We start from the raw sequence: 12,663 nt of genomic DNA, 5'->3' as shown, positions 1-12,663 counted from the left end.
TCCTGTCAGTAGTTGCTCAATGGCTAGTTGCAGTTTCAGTGCTCTGCTATCTGGAATTGATCTCCGGTGTTGTGTTGTTTTATTTTGGCTCTGCTGAGTCTTTGCTGCTGAGTGGGCGTTTCTCTAGTTACAGAGAGCGAGGCTACTCCTCTTTGTGGGACATGGTCTTCTCCTTTCGGTATCTTTTGTTGTTGTGGAGCACGGGCTCTAGGGCACAGGGCTTCAGTAGTTGTGGCACGTGGGTTCAGTAGTTGCAGTTCCTGAGCTCTAGAGCTCAATAGTTGTGGTGCATGGGCTTAGTTGTTTCATGGTATGTGAGATCTTCCTGCACCAGGGATTGAACCCGCATCTGCATTGGCAGGCAGATTTCTTTACCACTGATCCATCAGGGAAGTCTGTGGTATGAGTTTTGAAATTTTATTTTTATAGTAACAGTGTGTTATTATAGTAATGTTGGTTTGGTATCAGATCATTGTATAAAAGATTTAATCAACACTTACCTGACTTTAGTTATTAATGAGTCAAAAACTTTTTTTTTAAGTTATTTTAATTGGAGGATAATTACTTTACAATATTGTGGTGGTTTTTGCCATACATCAACATGAATCAGCCATGAGTACACATGTATCCCTGCATCTTGAACCACCCTCCCTCCTCCCTCCCCACTGCATCCCTCTGGATTGTCCCAGAGCACCAGTTTGGGGTACCCTGCTTCATGTATTGAACTTGCAATAGTCATCTATTTTATATATGGTAATATACATGTTTCAATGCTATTCTCTCGAATCATCCCACCCTCGCCTTCTTCCACACAGTCTGTTCTTTACATCTGTGTCTCTTTTGCTGTCTTGCATATAGGATCATCATTAACGTCTTTCTAAATTCCGTATATATGTGTTAATATACTGTATTGGTGTTTCTGATTCATTTCACTCTGTATTATAGGCTCCAGTTTCACCCACTTCATTAGAACTGACTCAAATGTGTTCTTTTTCTTGGCTGAGTAAAACTCCATTGTGTTTACGTACCTTACCTGTTTTTCTGCCGATGGACATCTAGGTTGATTCCATGTCTTAGCTATTGTAAACAGTGCTGCAGTGAACATTGGGGTACCTGTGTCTCTTTCAATTCTGATTTCCTTGGTGTGTATGTCCAGCAGTGGATTGTTGGATCATATGGCAGTTCTATTTTCAGTTTTTTAAGGACTCTCCACACTGTTCTCCATAGTGGCTGTATCAGTTTGCATTCCCACCAAGAGTGTTAGAGGATTCCCTTTTCTCCACACCTTCTCCAGCATTTATTGTTTGTAAACTTTTTGGTGGCAGCCATTCTGACCAGTGTGAGATGGCACTTCATTGTGATTTTGATTTGCATTTCTCTGATAAAGAGTGATGTTGAGCACCTTTTCATGATTTATTAGCCACTTGTATGTCTTCTTTGGCGAAATGTTAGTTTAGTTCTTTGGCTCACTTTTTGATTGGGTTGTTCATTTTTCTGGTATTGAGTTGTATGAACTGCTTGTATATTTTGAAGATTAATTCTTTGTCAGTTGTTTCCTTTGCTATTATTTTCTCCCGTTATGAAGGCTGCCTTTTCACCTTGCTTATAGTTTCCAAAAACTTTTGTTTTCTTATTTGTATGTTTTCTGGCATTTCTCCTGAGGTCTAGAAATTTAACATTTCTGATGCTCTTTGCACTGTTGGTCTGTTACATTATGGTAAAGTTATCTGCTTTTACAAGCAGTATAATTAATATCAAAAAGTGATGAAGATAATAAATAATGGCTCTGGGTTTTGAGTTTTCCCTTCTTTTTTGTTTTATTCAGCCATTTAACTTTTAAGCTCAGGATTAGCATTCTGAAACATTTTTACTGAGTATCCCTTGGAGAGAATAGGCTTCTATTTGAAGTAGTGACCTTTAGCTCTTCTCATACTCCAAAGCATGATGGAAAGTTGTCTTGTCTCCTCCACTGCTGTACAAAAGAATTCTTTGTCCTTTGGGGCTAACAAGTTAACAGCTCCAGTGACATGAAGCCAGTCTTTCAGGGGCATAGCTGAGTAATTCAACTCAAATGAGAAAATATAAGAAAATGACATCTTTAACTGGAATGGGTGAAAGGGATGGGAAGTTGAGAAATTACAGGAAATTTAAACAAATATTAATGCCTTTTATATAGGGCTATAGAAAGGGCTCCTGTCCTGATTACGTCTGTCTTTCTAATCAATACTGATCCATTGTTATCCTGTTAATTTTATAAAAATAATTGAGTCCATTCTTATCATCATATCACACATGGATACATCTGACACAACGTAATGTCTTTATTTTATTTGCAGCTGATGGTTAAAAGGCATTCAGTAAAACTTCCTATATGGCCTTTTAATAATTCAGCTAAAAAGTCAGTTGTAAGTTTTGTTGGGTTATTAAGATATTTGTTCATTTCCATTTGTTTAAAAGAAACCTTACTAACATGTTGAATTTCCTTTTACTGTGCTTCTTTTTTATCTGAGCCTGTTTCTGTGCACAGTTTTGAACTTAAAAGGGCAGTATGATGGAAAATGTACAAGCCCCCAAATAAGGTTTAGGCATTGCATTTTTGGTTTTTAAACTTCTCTCTCTCTGTGCCTTATGGTTTTCACTGTTACATAATATGAAGTCTCTTAATGTGTCATAAGTAGTTCTTGATATTTGTGTTAAATAAGAAGGACTGCTCTAGGACTTGAAGAGTTTTTCTGATTCACCATCAGGGCTTGAAAGAGAATTTATATTAAGTGTTAAGAGAAACACATACATATTCCCATGTAATTTATATTTTAACCAAAGTTTTATCTAAGCCTTTATCTTGCTCATTGACATGTAATAATCAAGGTCATTGTAGAGCACTGAAGTTACTTGAGTTGCTGGAGCTTGTTATGTATATTTGAGATGTATAATGTAACAGAAGCTCAGGGCATGCTGAAAAAGTTTTATGATCCTCCAGTTTTATTTTGTGTTTATTATTGACCATGTAAATGGTAGTTCTGTTGAAAAAGAGTTTATAATGTAGCAGTAGGTAGTTTATAAAAGCCTTTTAGGCATGTGCTCTTATTCCTTCTGATACAAGGCAGTGTGATAATTGGAAGGAGTTGTAGCTGTGTTTTGTAGAATACTGTTTCTATACATTGTTAATAGATAATACATAGGATAAAAGGGGTTCTTTAGTTAATTAAGTTTGGAAAACACAGGGTTAAGCAGTGGCAATTAGATTTGTTTCCTGAAAGGCTTCTAAGAATTTTTTTTATGGTGGTGTGTTTTATGAATTCCTAAGGAGGGATGAGTCTACCAAAGTTTTAAAAATTTGGAAACATAGGATGAACTTTACAATAAATACACTATTGTTCCTGTATTTACACACTTTTGGGGCATTTGATATCCTCTTTATTATGCTTTTTTCTGATTAATGATTGGATCCATTGCTTTAATTCTAAATGTACTTCCTCTGAAGTGTATCTGGAGTTTGAAGAAAAATATTTGAGCATATATTTTAAAAATGTAACTAGCATACTGTTTAAAATTAAGTTCATCCTGTATTTCTCTCTTATATGGACTAGTGTATATTCCCTGGTGGCTCAGAGGTTAAAGCATCTGCCTCCATTGTGGAAGACCTGGGTTCGATCCCTAGGTCAGGAAGATCTCCTGGAGAAGGAAATGGTAACCCACTCCAGTATTCTTGCCTGGAGAATCCCATGGACAGAGAAGCCTGGTAGGCTACAGTCCACAGGGTTGCAAAGAGTCGGACATGACTGAGCGACTTCACTTACTTCACATACTATAAAGGGCCTCTCGAATATTTTAATTATGGAGGATTTTTTTAACATAGATCATTTGCAGGGACTAGTGTTCCATGTAACATACTTCAAGAAACAGGTCTGGCCTTAAAATAATTCCTGATGTGACTATTTCCTGAGATGTTTTGTTTTTATAATATAGGAGAGATATTTCTGATATTTGCTATATCATATTCACTGTTGGATTTTGATTAGCTATTATTATCCCAGTTTTACAAATTCCTAGTTTTGTGATTAAGCTTCAGTTTTTGCATCTAGAGTGGAGATGGTAATAAAAGTTACTTTTTAGGGTTATTGTGAATATTAAGGCAAGTCTTCCATGTAACACAGTTATCATAGTTGCCTGGTGTAGAATAGATAAAGGTTGTTATTATGGAGAGTTATATGTGCACATGTTCCTCTAACATTTAGAGATCGATGGTTGGTTTATCAATGGCCTTGTCCCTAAGTTTTTCCTTAGCATGAGTCACATGGCTAGATGCTATATTTGAAACTTGAATAGGAAAGCTTCTTGGTTTTATAGTTTTCTTCCTAAACAGAAAATAGATTTTCTAGCTATCTGTGGCACTTAATATAACAGGGTGCCTTTAGGGCTCTCATTTACCTTTGTATTCTGTAGCAAAAATATGTCATCCTCTCTGAGAGCTAAAGCATCTGTGGTTAGGCCATTGATGCTTTCACGTTGCTTAAGGGAAGAGTTCAGCCAGTTTCTGAAGTGTACATGTGAACATACATGCCTTGAAAATTAAGTGTTCTTGAGTATTGTATATCACATTTGTAATGAGGCAGTGTCTCGAGCTTTTCCCACTTTGCTATATGTTTGTTGGAATGTGTGCAAAAGTCCATGTCATGTGTTGCTCATCTGTTCTGTAGTGGAATCAGCAAGTAATAACTACAGGCAGCATAATGAGAGCCTAGTTAAATGAGGTCAGAGTGGTTGAAAGAAATTGCTTATAACTGTTTAAAACCATCAGTCAGAGGTATATCCTCTAAGAGTGGATACAAATACATACGCATGGTTGAGTCCCTATACTGTTACCTGAAACTGTCACAGCATTGTTTGTTAATCGGCTAAACCCCAATACAAAAAAAAAAAGTATATCTTTTAGCATTTCTTGTAATGCAGGACTGTTGGCAATAAATTCTTTAAGTTTTCCTGTATCTGAAAATAGCCTTAAGGAAAAAAAAGTATATACAGGGCTCTTTTCAAGAACAGTGATAAGAATGATGGTGTTTCCAGGAACAAATATCAATATATACTAGACAGACAACAAAGTTAATTAATTTTTATAAAGAAAATTTTAGGATTATAGCTTTTTCTTTTCTAATTGCTATGTATATTATTGATAATGAAGAGCATTTTTATTTAATCTTTTAACTGAAGAAAAGAAGCACAAATTGGAGAGCAAATAAAACAGATTTACAAAAATTTACATAAGTGATATTTATGTATATGGTATTTAACTGCTTTGAAATCTTGCACTCAAGTTCTCAGAAGTAGTTGGTCTCACATGACAATGGTTTAAATGTTTTATATTTGATTTTTATATTCTTTTTATGATTCTTAATTATTTAGATTCTTTAATACTATGAATAATGAAGTTTTTAAAAATTTCTTGTTATTTAAAATAGCATTAATGCCAATTTCAGGAGACTTATTTTATTCCTGCATATTTTCTTTCACAGTTGTCTGTGTAGTGAACATACATGTTTATTGAACTTTGTTAAAGTTAAACTTATATCATAAACAGGTTTTTAAATGTGATCACATAACCATCATGATTTTAGTTTTTAATGACTGTCATATTTTGCACATATCTCCTCCTCTGTTAAACAGTTAATTTATTTAAAAAAATATGATATAGACAGTACTGTGGTTAATATATTTGTGCAAATAGCATATAATTTAGTTTGGTCTCATAGATAAATTCCCAGGATTTATGTTTATTATATTTAAATTTGTGGTATTTTACTTTGCGTATCATTTTATTTTACGAATACTTATATAATGCTAGTTCTGTGTGCCAGGATGGTTAAGTAACTTGCTCAAAGTCACACAGCTAGTAAGTGGCTGAGCAGTCTGGCTCCAGTCTGTGCTCTTTACATCTTTGCTATAATACCTCTTTTGACACCTTTTGCCAATTAGCTCTCTCATAAAAGAGTTAAACTTACTTTTAGTCATTTTAAGAACGACTTAGCAGGATGATCATTTTTAAAACATGTAACCAATTCAGCAGGTATAAAATAATACACTTTCATTCAGTAAAACACTTGATAAAGATTAATTTTAAAAAATTTAAAGCTTTAGATTAAGTTTTTGTTCATAAAAGAGGCTTTCTATTTGATTGCTTTCTACCACTAGAAATTTAAAAGAAAGGGGGAAATTGATCCTGTCTTTTTTGACTGATCATGTTGTTTATTAACTTTGTTTAGCAAGTATTTTGTAATATAGATAATTCATTGTGTATAAAAAATCACAATTTGAAAAGAGTTTTACTTGTCAGTGATAATTTTATTTAAGGTAAGTATTTTAAATTCTAAGGGCATGACTTGTTCATAGTTGAAAATTAAAAACCATGCAACGTGGTGTAAATTAAATGTCGTCTAGTCTCAATCCACTGGACATGTAAAACCATCCACTATCACGTCTGCCATTCTTTTTTTAAATTATTTTTAATTGAAGGATAATTACAATATTGTGTTGGTTTCTGCTGTACATCTAATTACAATGTTGTGTTAATTCCTGCTGTACACCAACACAGATTAGCCATAGGTATACATATGTCCCCTCCCTCTTGAGCATCTGTTATTCTTATTTTCCAGTCATAACTACTATTAACTATTTGTAAGAATTTTTTTTTAATGTGAAAATCTTCTCTTCCCTTCCCCTCCCCTCCCTTTCCCCTACCTTCCTTTCTTTTTGTTGATGGAGCTCTGACTTCTTTGGAATTGTAAATATTCTTTTGAAATATGGAGCTCAGCTGAATGAACTTCATTTGGCATACTGCCTGAAGTATGAGAGGTTTTCAGTATTTCGCTACTTTTTGAAGAAATGTTGCCCATCGACACCATGGGACCATATGTCTGAATTTATAAACCATGCAGTTAAAGCACAGACGAACTACAAAGAGTGGTTGCCATCTCTGCTGCTTGCTGGATTTGACCCACTGAACCTACTCTGCAGTTCCTGGTAAGAAATCCTACCACTGTGGGCCTTACTCTTTTCATTTTCCCCAGTCTCTTGAAATCCCTGTGTTGGAAAGAGGTTGTTATTGTGTGTGTCTTGATTGAGATGGCTGTGTTGGGATGAAGGAATTGGGGACCTGCTAATAGTGAGATGGAATGTAAGGATTGTTTTTGTTTATTGCTAAGTCGTGTCTGATTCTTTTGTGACTCCATGGACTGTAGCCCACCAAGCCCCCCATCCTTGGGATTTTTCAGGCAAGAATACTGGAATGGGTTGCCATTTCCTTCACCAGGGGATCTTCCCAACTCAGGGATTGAACCTGCGTCTCCTGCTTAGCAGGCAGATTCTTTGCCACTGGGCCCCTGGGAAGCCCTGAATGTAAGGATAGAATCCTAGAAAAAGGTCAGAGGCGGCTAGAAGGGAACGGAAAGGGATGGGTGCCAGTGAATCTTCTTGGGAGGGCTATTTCTTCTACTTGGGCCGTCCCTCATGCTGCTTTTAAAATGCCTGCAACAGAATGGTTGTAGCAGCTTTGGCGATTTCTAGCATCCCTTAGTCAACTAGATTGAATACTCCTATCCTGTAGCGTCTTGTCTGTTTGAACTGTCTCTCAATAAATACTGATTTCTGAAGTAGCTGAGGATACAGCTGTTTACCTCAAGTGGTTTCCCAGAAGGGCATTGCCTATGAGTGATTATATAAAAGTTGAGTCAGAATTTTTCTTGGGCAAAAGGATAAAAACTGTTCTACAAGCCTTTGCAGGAGTTACGTGTCTAGATGGACTGAGAAATTATTGATAATTGTAGCAGTGAGAGAACTCTTTTGGCCTGATAATTTGAGTCAAGTGAGAAAATAGAATAAAAGTCTCTAGGAATATGGGGTGTTTTATAAAATTTCAATGAAATATTTGGAAGATTTCATTTTTGTTTTTCAGAACTACCATTTAATAAAATAATGTTTGGGTAAGTACTGAAATTTTGGATTTCAGCAGAAAAGTGCTTTGATATCTTATTATTTAAATTTTGCTTTTCAAAGAGGTCCTCTCTGGGATTCATGCAGGCAACACTGGTGCTTCCTACTTGTAAATTCAATTTGCATTTCTGTGACTCCATTTTCCACCTGGTGGCCTCTCCATCTATATTATAAAGAAAAGATCTTTATTTGGCAGGATCCCAGTATCTCACCTTTTTATTATGTCTACCATAATATAGAATTCAACAATTTTCTCTAAGCAGAGATTTAAAGTTTTAGGTTTAGGACTATGATGTCTTTCTGATACTGAATGTTTCAGTTTGGTGGCTTGTGAGGAAAAACTGCTATCTATCTGTTAGGCGATTTGAGGAATATAGAAGTAAAGCAAAATTTAGATACATGCTCTAGTCTCCACTTTACTTTTTGTTTATAATTTACAGTGGTTTGAGTCCCTGATTGTATTTACTTCTTTCTCCAGCAGTTGATTGATTAATACATCGTTATCTGTCAAGTACTCACTGTTGTAATTCTCTGTATACCATTTTAATAAAATTTCACAAAAATTCAGAGTATTTTTTGATAACTGAGATATAAAATTATTGACAATTAATTGAGAAATATAGTTTTTAGAAGTTATTTGTATGTGTTTCCTTGTCCTAACAAACCCCCCTTACGTGTGCACATGTGCATGCACATATATGCTCGCTGCTGAGATATGAACACTCTCTCCTGAATGCAATATCCAGCTATTAACAGAGCTATTTAAATGCCTTTAACTTTTTACTTAGTGGATTTTATTGCTGTGTCTGGGCTTCTGACAGCTAGAAGCAGTTGCCCCTCACCATTCCCTCCCCAAAATGCTTCTGTAAATCCAGCTCATAGAGATACTGTGGGCAGTCCTGGCAGGGTGTTCCCTTTCCTCTGTCACTCCATTTTGTTCTTACTCCCAGTTCAATTCAGTTCAGTTGCTCAGTAGTGTCCGACTCTTTGCGACCCCATGAATCGCAGCATGCCAGGCCTCCCTGTCCACCACCATCTCCCGGAGTTCACTCAGACTCACGTCCATCGAGTCCATGATGCCATCCAGCCATCTCATCCTCGGTCGTCGCCTTCTCCTCCTGCCCCCAATCCCTCCCAGCACCAGAGTCTTTTCCAATGAGTCAACTCTTCGCATGAGGTGGCCAAAGTACTGGAGTTTCAGCTTTAGCATCATTCCTTCCAAAGAAATCCCAGGGCTGATCTCCTTCAGAATGGACTGGTTGGATCTCCTTGCAGTCCAAGGGACTCTCAAGAGTCTTCTCCAACACCACAGTTCAAAAGCATCAATTCTTTGGCGCTCAGCTTTCTTCACAGTCCAACTCTCACATCCATACATGACCACAGGAAAAACCATAGCCTTGACTAGACGGACCTTAGTCGGCAAAGTAATGTCTCTGCTTTTGAATATGCTATCTAGGTTGGTCATAACTTTTCTTCCAAGGAGTAAGCGTCTTTTAATTTCATGGCTGCAGTCACCATCTGCAGTGATTTTGGAGCCCAAAAAAATAAAGTCTGACAAGGCACCCACATTTTTCTCAACCATACTCCTGTGTTTTACTACTGAAGCTACTTACTTGGCTCCATCTTACTTCCTATAACTTTCAGCTTTCATGCTCCATTCTGGTTTTTAGTTTGTTTATTTCTTTAACCAACACTTAAAATATTGCCTGATATACAGTAGCTACTATGATTGATTATTTACTGTTAACTCATTTAATATTAAATATGGTAGATACTATTATCATTAATTTATGGAGAAGGGGATTGAGGCACAGAGTATATGACATACTTGCCAAAGTTCACACAGCTATTTAGTGCTAGGGCTTAAGATTGGGACCCAGGCTGTCCAGTAGTATGGCTCAAGTCTGTCTTTGTAGCCCCTATGCTATTCTGCCTTAGTCCTGTGTATCCCCAGGGTTGTGGTAATTTTGTCACTTAGTTTCAGGTACCTTGTTAGTCTCTCAGTTGTGTCTGACTGTTTGCAACCTCATGGACTATAGCTGACCAGGCTCCTCTGTCCATGAAATTCTCCAGGCAAGAATACTGGAGTAGGTATCCATTCCCTTCTCCAGGGGATCTACCTAACCCAGGGATCGCTCCCGGGTCGCTTGGATTGGAGACAGAGTCTTTACCGTCTGAGTGACAAGGATACTTTAATCCTTTGCCTAAACTGGAGGAATCTGGGGCAACTTTTCTCTTTCCTATTCGTAAATTAGGAATAACCTATTTAAGGAAAAAATTAAATGTATCCTCTTTTCTTTTCCTCCTCGGACAACTACACAGACTGTTGGAAGAAAAGGGAATTATTTAACTTATCCTAAAAGGCTCCTAAAAGGCTTTTATCCTCCTAAAAGGCTCCTAAAATAGTCTTCTATCCCCATGGGGTTCCCAGCCCCTCATGTGAAAACTTGCCTATTTGAGAAATCTTGCCTATTTTTTGTGGTAATAAGCCACTGGGTTTGTGCTTTGTTTATTGGATGTGTTTGGATAGAAAAAAGTTAATAAACAGTAAACTACATATTATTTTTAGTAAATTGTAAAAAAATTCAGCTATTTGAATTGAGAACAAAAATTGCATGTATTTTACTCTGAAGGAATAACTTTAGTTACTTTTTATTTATTAGAAAAACACGATAGAAAAATTTCACTTTAGCAGTAAAAATGCATAACATGGTCAAATTTTTGTTTGCTTATCTTTTATTGAATGGATAAAGCCAGTGTTTATGCTGAATGTGATGAATGTTTTGCTTTCTTTGATCAGTTTACATTCAAAGAACTGTTATAAAAAATTATCCCATAAAAATTCCAATATGCTGTTAAAGTGGATTTTGGTTGTATTTTATTTATGTCACATGTAAGTCTGTTGCTTAATCTTTGTCATGTGAATTATGTCTTTCCTAGATATTGCTTGTCTTAAATAGTCTTTAAAAATGTATCTGACTAAATAATTGCCTGTCACAATATGAGCTGCAGAGTTGAAATATTTTAATGCAAGGCTAGGTTTCCCTCACACCCTCAGTGCAATAGACAAATAATAGAAAGTGAATGTCATCTGTGCATTTAATTGATTACCTGTCAGTCGTTTATGATTGTGCAACTGCTTTGTACAATGTAATGGTCAATGCAGTACAGTAACAATACATTTTTAGTGGCACTGTCAGCATTGGTAAAATACTCAACATTAACTAAAGCTGTGTAAACAGATTTATTGTGTGTGTGTTTAGATAACTGCATAAAAATGACTGTGTTTGATCACAGTGAGACTTAAAGCACATTAAGGTAGAAAAATGAAACCATTAAAAAAGAAATAAGGAACCGGAACTGAGAAACCTTTGGTGTGGGTTCCTAGAAAGTGAAGGAGATTGTTTGCCTTTGAATTTATTTTATCATTTCATTTATTTTCAGTATTTTCTGATAAACTGTGACTACACTGAGAACTTCTTGAGAAGTAAAATGTTTCCCAGAGGGTTTGAGCTGTAGTTTGTTTTTCCTCATATGAGTTTGCATGTTAGAGAATTAAAAATTTGGCCAATAATTTTCATACTCTTAATCAGTCATTTCAAGGATGCTTTGGATCCTGAATTACATGAAATAAGTTGTTTTTGAGATGACAAGTTTAGAGTATTACTCAGTTTCTTTCTTTTTCTTTTATTTTTCCCTTTCTTTTGTCCTTGCTCCGTAATGTCTCCAAAAAAGCGACCTTGAAAAGAATTTCTGGTTTTGAAGTAGTCACCAGAGACCCTAATGATTTTATTTTTCTTCAAACAGTGTGATGTTAGGGGAGTATCTAATTGAGTACAAGATGAGTAATCTTGTTAGAATTTAGAGTTGTCTTTACGCTTTGACTAAATTTCATGTGTACAATGTTATAAGGCCCACTGAGAATATAATACTGGAAATTCCAAGCGGGCTCTAGTTATATGAAACATTTATATAGTATTTTATAGTTTTAAAAGTCTGTTCACTGTATTGCCTCAGCTATTTTTATGAAGTCTCCTGAAATACACAGGGTAAGTGTTATTCTCATTTTAGAGACCAGTATCTAGGGCTTAAAGAATTTAGGCAATGTGTTTGTAAGTAGTAGAAGTGTTGTTAGAAATCAGAACTTTTCTTAGGTCATTGCCCTTTCCATTAGGATTCAAGTACTTACACAATTTGGGAAGTCTCTTTTGGGTGCGTTGGTAGGAAATCTGACATTATTTTGAAAAAAGAGAAGTAGAACTATTTGTCATCACTTCTTTCAGTCCTTAAAGACAAAACTTATTCTGGTACATCCTCTAGAGTCATATCTATAACAGGGAAGGTTCTTAACAAGAACTGTTGTAGTAAATCTCAGGGTTGGTCAGAAATAGGCTGTCTCTCCCATATACCAGTTTAGGGACAGCTTTGGCTTCCCTCATAGCTCAGCTGGTAAAGAAACTGCCTGCAATGCAGGAGACCCCGGTTCGATTCCTGGGTCAGGAAGATCCACTGGAGAAGGGATAGGTTACCCACTGCAGTATTCTTGGGCTTTCCTTGTGGCTCAGCTGGTAAAGAATCTGCCTGCAATGCAGGAGACCTGGGTTCGATACCTGGGTTCGATACCTGGAGATGGGAAAGGCTACCCACTCCAGTATTCTGGCCTGGAGAATTCCAAGG

The 12,663-nt window shown here is 36.3% G+C and overlaps 1 protein-coding gene across 3 annotated transcripts in view; it reads left to right on the top strand.

The window, feature by feature from the left end:
• Positions 1 to 12,663, top strand: part of ASB3 (ankyrin repeat and SOCS box containing 3) — a 107,153-nt gene that overhangs the window by 80,388 nt on the left and 14,102 nt on the right. For all 3 annotated transcript variants that reach the window (XM_018055235.1, XM_018055236.1, XM_018055237.1), the window contains exon 8: positions 6,760 to 7,017. In XM_018055235.1, the coding sequence (XP_017910724.1) occupies positions 6,760 to 7,017 (258 nt within the window). The remainder of the gene's footprint in view (positions 1 to 6,759; positions 7,018 to 12,663) is intronic.

Source organism: Capra hircus, chromosome 11 (genome assembly GCF_001704415.2).
Source record: "Capra hircus breed San Clemente chromosome 11, ASM170441v1, whole genome shotgun sequence".
In the NCBI taxonomy this organism is placed as follows: domain Eukaryota; kingdom Metazoa; phylum Chordata; class Mammalia; order Artiodactyla; family Bovidae; genus Capra; species Capra hircus.
The sequence above is the reverse complement of the archived record's forward strand: the minus strand, read 5'-3'. Positions and strand labels throughout refer to the sequence as shown.